We start from the raw sequence: 7,421 nt of genomic DNA, 5'->3' as shown, positions 1-7,421 counted from the left end.
GTCATAAGGACTGGGTCAGGCCTCTGTCATAAGAACTGGGTCAGGCCTCTGTCATAAGGACTGGGTCAGGCCTCTGTCATAAGGACTGGGTCAGGCCTCTGTCATAAGGACTGGGTCAGGCCTCTGTCATAAGGACTGGGTTAGGCCTCTGGCCATAAGAACTGTGTCAGGCCTCTGTCATAAGGACTGGGTCAGGCCTCTGGCCATAAGAACTGGGTCAGGCCTCTGGCCATAAGAACTGTGTCAGGCCTCTGTCATAAGGACTGGGTCAGGCCTCTGGCCATAATAACTGGGTCAGGCCTCTGGCCATAAGAACTGGGTCAGGCCTCTGCCATAAGGACTGGGTCAGGCCTCTGGCCATAAGAACTGGGTCAGGCCTCTGGCCATAAGAACTGGGTCAGGCCTCTGCCATAAGGACTGGGTCAGGCCTCTGGCCATAAGAACTGGGTTAGGCCCCTGTCATAAGAACTGGGTTAGGCCTCTGGCATAAGAACTGGGTCAGGCCTCTGGCATAAGAACTGGGTCAGGCCTCTGGCCATAAGAACTGGGTCAGGCCTCTGCCATAAGGACTGGGTTAGGCCTCTGTCATAAGAACTGGTCAGGCCTCTGTCATAAGAACTGGGTCAGGCCTCTGGCCATAAGGACTGGGTCAGGCCTCTGTCATAAGGACTGGGTCAGGCCTCTGTCATAAGAACTGGGTCAGGCCTCTGTCATAAGAACTGGGATAGGCCTCTGGCCATAAGAACTGGGTCAGGCCTCTGCCCATAAGAACTGGGTCAGGCCTCTGTCATAAGGACTGGGTCAGGCCTCTGTCATAAGGACTGGGTTAGGCCTCTGTCATAAGAACTGGGTTAGGCCTCTGGCCATAAGAACTGGGTCTCTGTTTCATCACCTTAAACTCTCCAGAGGTGGAACACAGGAACCTGGCCCGGCCCCACTCCCAGCCCATCCCAGCCACGCCCCTGGCCAAACCCCTGGCCAAACTCCTGCCAGCTGCTTCCCCTGGCCTGCATGCGGAGCAGAGAGAAGCAGAGAGAAACCAGGAAGTAAGTGTTTACCTGTCTCAGGTGTCATCATGTTGTCATTTCCCTGAACTGGGGAAGCAGGTAAAACTTCCTGATTGGACAATCCCACTGTTGGCGCATGCTCTCTGCATAACACAATACACACACTCATGCACCAACACACACACCCACACACACACATGGACACACAAACACACATACACACACGGACACACATAGAAGTAAGGACTGGGTCAGGCCTCTGTCATAAGAACTGGGTCAGGCCTCTGTCATAAGAACTGGGTCAGGCCTCTGTCATAAGAACTGGGTCAGGCCTCTGTCATAAGAACTGGGTCAGGCCTCTGTCATAAGAACTGGGTCAGGCCTCTGGCCATAAGAACTGGGTCAGGCCTCTGGCCATAAGAACTGGGTCAGGCCTCTGTCATAAGAACTGGGTCAGGCCTCTGGCCATAAGAACTGGGTCAGGCCTCTGGCCATAAGAACTGGGTCAGGCCTCTGTCATAAGGACTGGGTCAGGCCTCTGTCATAAGGACTGGGTCAGGCCTCTGTCATAAGAACTGGGTCAGGCCTCTGTCATAAGAACTGGGTCAGGCCTCTGTCATAAGAACTGGGTCAGGCCTCTGGCCATAAGAACTGGGTCAGGCCTCTGGCCATAAGAACTGGGTCAGGCCTCTGTCATAAGGACTGGGTCAGGCCTCTGTCATAAGGACTGGGTCAGGCCTCTGTCATAAGAACTGGGTCAGGCCTCTGGCACAAGAACTGGGTTAGTCCTCTGCCATAAGAACTGGGTCAGGCCTCTGTCACAAGAACTGGGTTAGTCCTCTGCCATAAGAACTGGGTCAGGCCTCTGTCACAAGAACTGGGTTAGTCCTCTGCCATAAGAACTGGGTCAGGCCTCTGGCCATAAGAACTGGGTCAGGCCTCTGTCATAAGAACTGGGTCAGGCCTCTGTCATAAGAACTGGGTCAGGCCTCTGGCCATAAGAACTGGGTCAGGCCTCTGGCCATAAGAACTGGGTCAGGCCTCTGTCATAAGGACTGGGTCAGGCCTCTGTCATAAGGACTGGGTCAGGCCTCTGTCATAAGAACTGGGTCAGGCCTCTGTCACAAGAACTGGGTTAGGCCTCTGTCATAAGAACTGGGTCAGGCCTCTGTCATAAGAACTGGGTCAGGCCTCTGGCCGTAAGAACTGGGTCAGGCCTCTGTCATAAGGACTGGGTCAGGCCTCTGTCACAAGAACTGGGTTAGGCCTCTGTCATAAGGACTGGGTCAGGCCTCTGTCACAAGAACTGGGTCAGGCCTCTGGCCATAAGAACTGGGTCAGGCCTCTGCCATAAGAACTGGGTCAGGCCTCTGCCATAATAACTGGGTCAGGCCTCTGCCATAAGAACTGGGTCAGGCCTCTGCCATAAGAACTGGGTCAGGCCTCTGTCATAAGGACTGGGTCAGGCCTCTGGCCATAAGAACTGGGTTAGGCCCATACTGCATGGCAGCACAGCTGCATACTACACAAGATGCCACTGACTGACCCATAGTACCTTAATGGCACCACTTACAGCAGTACAGGTCATGTATCTCTGGATACAGCTAGTCAGAACATTGTATAGCCTAGGGAATGGGAGCTGAGAGGTGTGGTAGTGGGGGGGTCACAGTTAGGAGCTGAGAGGTGTGGTGGGGGGTCACAGACATTGTCACCATGGGGTAATTATGGGTAATTCTCAGGAAGATACATCCTTTGTTTGCTCTCTGAAAGCCCACCGTTTCCTCTGCTGATGTGGACCAGGAAATAGCTGTAAAAACCCCAGGTCTTTATCAATTCAATTCAATTCAATTTAAGGGCTTTATTGGCATGGGAAACATGTGTTAACATTGCCAAAGCAAGTGAAGTAGATAGTAAACAAAAGTGAAATAAACAATAAATATTAACAGTAAACATTACACTCAGAAGTTTCAAAAGAATAAAGACATTTCAAATGTCATATTATGTATATATACAGTGTTGTAACAATGTGCAAATAGTTAAAGTACAAATGGGAAAATAAATAAACATAAATATGGGTTGTATTTACAATGGTGTTTGTTCTTCACTGGTTGCCCTTTTCTTGTGGCAACAGGTCACAAATCTTGCAGCTGTGATGGCACACTGTGGTTTTTCACCCAGGAGTTTATCAAAATTGGGTTTGTTTTCGAATTCTTTGTGGATCTGTGTAATCTGAGGGAAATATGTGTCTCTAATATGGTCATACATTCTCTCTGTCTCTGTTTCATCACCTTAAACACTCCAGAGGTGGAACACAGGAACCTGGCCCGGCCCCGCCCCCAGCCCCGCCCCCAGCCACGCCCCTGGCCAAACCCCTGGCCAAACTCCTGCCAGCTGCTTCCCCTGGCCTGCATGCGGAGCAGAGAGGAGCAGAGAGAAACCAGGAAGTAAGTGTTTACCTGTCTCAGGTGTCATCATGTTGTCATTTCCCTGAACTGGGGAAGCAGGTAAAACTTCCTGATTGGACAATCCCACTGTTGACGCATGCTCTCTGCATAACACAATACACACACTCATGCACCAACACACACACCCGCACACACATACGAACACACACACACACAAACACACACAAATACACACAAACACACACACACTTGGACACACACACGTCAACTATAGTTAATGTTATTGTCTGTTCCAGACACTACCAGTACTGACCATCAGAGGTTTAGATAATATGTCCTATTTAGCATAATGACAGCACGTCTGTTTCTGTCATCAACTCTTACTGAATTGAGAGAGATTCTATTTTTTGCTATAGTAATGAAGGCCTAAATTGCCTGTGTAATTTTACTGAAAACTATTCCTGTTTCAATATCATAGTCTGCAGATGTTTTCCGGACACAGATTAAGTCTAGTACTGAACTAAAACATTATTCTCAATGGGGAACCTCCGGGAAACTGGCCCAATAAATGTAGGAACCATTTATCGACGAATTCACCCTTAAATCTTGTTCTGTGGTTGCTGTACACAGTGAACAATGTATTTGAATGGAATGCACGGTTACATACGGTATGTGTTTGTCAAAGCTGGCGTAGGGGTGGTGTGGGAATCAGATGCAGGATGCAGAAGTAGTCCAAAATACTTTAATAAAGTCCACAGAATTAACGGCTACAAACAGAGCCGGAGGCACAAGAAAAATAACGCACTCAGCGTAATAAACTAAACACGCACAATAGTGCGGACTCTCTACAGAAATAGAGCACAAACTTGACATGGAAACACCTGCTGACAATCAACAACTACACACAACCACAAGACAGAAACAACGAGAACTTAAAGGACACATAATCAAGACAAAATGAGAAACAGGTGTACCAAAACAGACCAAACCAAACGAACACAGAAACAACGAACGGTGGCAGCTAGTACTCCGGGGACGACGACCGCCGAAGCCTGCCCGAACAAGGAGAAGGAGCAGCCTCGGCAGAAACCGTGACAGTGTTGCTGAATGTGTGAATTGAATGTGTTTATATGTTCAGCATCTCACCATCCAATAATACCATACACTGCATTCTAGTCTCGTGCTATATAACTACTGCTGTACACATACAGTATAACGTTATTCTGCGTCTGTCTAAGTATACACCGTACACTGTGTAAAGACACAATAATATATTTGAAAAGAAGAATGTGCTTTTGAAAAGTTTTTATTTTCGAAGTCTTAGGTTACAAACACAGTTGCAAATTCAATACATTCCCCCCCCCCCGTGTTACATACAGGTGCATTCACTTCATGTCTAAATACAATGACTTTATATCAAAATACATATTTGCTCATCCCCCCGTGTTACATACAGGTGCATTCACTTCATGTCTAAATACAATGACTTTATATCAAAATACATATTTACTCAATAGATTTATAAATAACTTTTAAAATGTCATAATAATTTAACAATAATAATAACTTAACAATGGAATAAATTCTCTGTTTAAATATATTCTCCAAAATGCTTTAAAAAAAAAAATATCCTTCTTGTGTCCAGCACATGATGTATAGAAAGTAAGGGCCACAACGCGGCTACATATGAAATGCTCAAGACGCTGCACATCTGATGTGAACAGAATCTCGATGCATTTGAAATACATTCCATCAGTTTGCATGTTTCTTAGTAATATCAATAAATAGATAGATAGATAATACAATCATAAATATGCTATGCAAAATGAATATTAAAAAAACCATAATATCCTTATTGGATGTAAGGCACTGGAACATAGCATGACTAAAATCTCTATATGATGATATAGATGTGTTGGATCTAGTTGTACATCTCTATATGATGAAATAGCATGTGTTGGATCTAGTTGTACATCTCTATATGATGATATAGATGTGTTGGATCTAGTTGTACATCTCTATATGATGATATAGATGTGTTGGATATAGATGTACATCTCTATATGATGAAATAGCATGTGTTGGATCTAGTTGTACATCTCTATATAATGATGTGGGATGTGTCTGAATCCTGCATGTGGATCTAGGCGTGCACGCAGAAGTCTTTCAGGAAGGTGAAGAGGATGTCAATCTCTCCAATAGCTTTCTTCATCCCTTTCCCCGCCTCCATCTGAAATACACAAGAAACAAACAAAATGGGTTTTAGACAAAGATCGCATTCAATCAAATGTTCAATGGATTAATTTTAACTTTGATTAACGCATTTAACCCTTATTAATAACTTAGTTTATAATGTTTTATTTGTGACAAGCATGAAAATGATCAAGTCTATACGGGTATCGTGAAGAATTACCTCGGACAACTTCTTGCGGAAAGCTTTGCTGTGGTGGTGATCATTGTAATGTTTAATAGCCTAGAAGAAAGAGAGAGGAATCAGTCACTTTCTCTGGGGGGATATAAACACCATCTCTACACAATATCACACCTCAGATCTCTGACTGAGAGAGAGAGAGAGAGAGAGAGAGACACAGAGAGAGAGAGACACAGAGAGAGAGAGAGAGAGAGAGAGAGAGAGAGAGAGAGAGAGAGAGAGAGAGGAGAGAGAGAGAGAGAGAGAGAGAGAGAGAGAGAGAGAGAGATAGAGAGAGAGAGAGAGAGAGGAGAGAGAGAGAGAGAGAGAGAGAGAGAGAGAGAGAGAGAGAGAGGAGAGAGAGAGGGAGAGAGAGAGAGAGATGAAACAAGTGAGTGTAGGTAAAGTGAACGAAAGAGAGGAGAACTTACACAGCCATGTTCCTCCAGGTCTCTGCTGACTCGGGCCAGGTCTTCCTTCAGGGCAGGGAGTTTAGGATGATGCTTGTCCTGCTTCTCCTTAGTGGTCAGGATGTTACTCAGGTAGAAGTCCAGGATGTTAGCATGCAGGCAGCAGATGTCCCTGTGGTTCTGCTGAATTAAAGGCATCCATTAATTAGTATGATATTATTAGTATTGCCTACATTTGCATCAAGAAATATTTTAGAAAAATGTAGAAATATAAAATAAAACACAAAACTAAATTGGATACCATTTTCACACCAAGCTCTAAAATAATAGGCTAGACATGGATTAACATGATATTATTAATTGGTTTAATTGACACACCTTTTTAGTATCGATGTCTGGCATCAGTTTAGTGTCAGTATCATTGTCAGAACTTTGCGCCTGTTGAAACAGACAGGAATGGCATTATTAGGCAAAAAAATAAATCAAAAACCATAATCAAATAAACCCGTATAAAAGACAAAAATAATAGGCTGCTAGTTCCACAAATATAATATATTTAGTTTAGTCCTACAATTATAAGCCATTATGGAATATGAAATATGATAAAGTAATATGAAATATGATAAAGTAATACGAAATATGATAAAGTAATATGAAATATGATAAAGTAATATGAAATATGATAAAGTAATATGAAATATGATAAAGTAATATGAAATATGATAAAGTAATATGAAATATGATAAAGTAACTTACGTGTTGAGCCACCAGCCGCACCATGGAGTCGGTGTCCGCGCTGTGCAGTGGGGCGCTGAGCGGGCGGTGGATGGAGTGCGCCACGGCTTCCCGCAGCAGACACACGCTCATCACCACCACCACCGCGGCTAGGAGTTGGACCATGCTGAACTTCATATTGGCTCCGGGAGATGCGTGTCTTTCTCTTCGTTTGAATAATAATGCGAAAATATCACAGTTCGCCTGGAAGAAACAATACATGATATGAATAAGAGACAGTTAAATAACTTATTTTAATTTAGGTAAGTCTTGTCTAATGTTATTTAAAGGCTACACGCTACAGGTTATAATACATCTATTTTGCAAGAGAGACCTATTGTAAAACTACAACCAAGATCGCACCTTAAGCTGCTTACCTTGAAGGGTTGGTTTGGTAGGTTGTCATGTTTTCTAC

General features: G+C 44.4%; 1 protein-coding gene across 1 annotated transcript; it reads right to left on the bottom strand.

The window, feature by feature from the left end:
* Window positions 1–5,555: 5,555 nt before the first annotated feature.
* Window positions 5,556–7,421, bottom strand: LOC311122950 (uncharacterized protein; the record flags this gene model as incomplete). Its single annotated transcript, XM_084197246.1, has 6 exons — window positions 7,384–7,421; window positions 6,989–7,210; window positions 6,611–6,670; window positions 6,254–6,412; window positions 5,826–5,885; window positions 5,556–5,642 (listed from the first exon to the last, which is right to left on the bottom strand). The coding sequence occupies exons 2-6, from the start codon at window positions 7,142–7,144 to the stop codon at window positions 5,556–5,558; spliced, it is 522 nt and encodes a 173-aa protein (XP_084053372.1). The 5' UTR covers window positions 7,145–7,210; window positions 7,384–7,421.

This window comes from Coregonus lavaretus, assembly GCF_964263955.1.
Source record: "Coregonus lavaretus genome assembly, contig: HAP1_SCAFFOLD_2580, whole genome shotgun sequence".
Lineage (NCBI taxonomy): Eukaryota > Metazoa > Chordata > Actinopteri > Salmoniformes > Salmonidae > Coregonus > Coregonus lavaretus.
The sequence above is the reverse complement of the archived record's forward strand: the minus strand, read 5'-3'. Positions and strand labels throughout refer to the sequence as shown.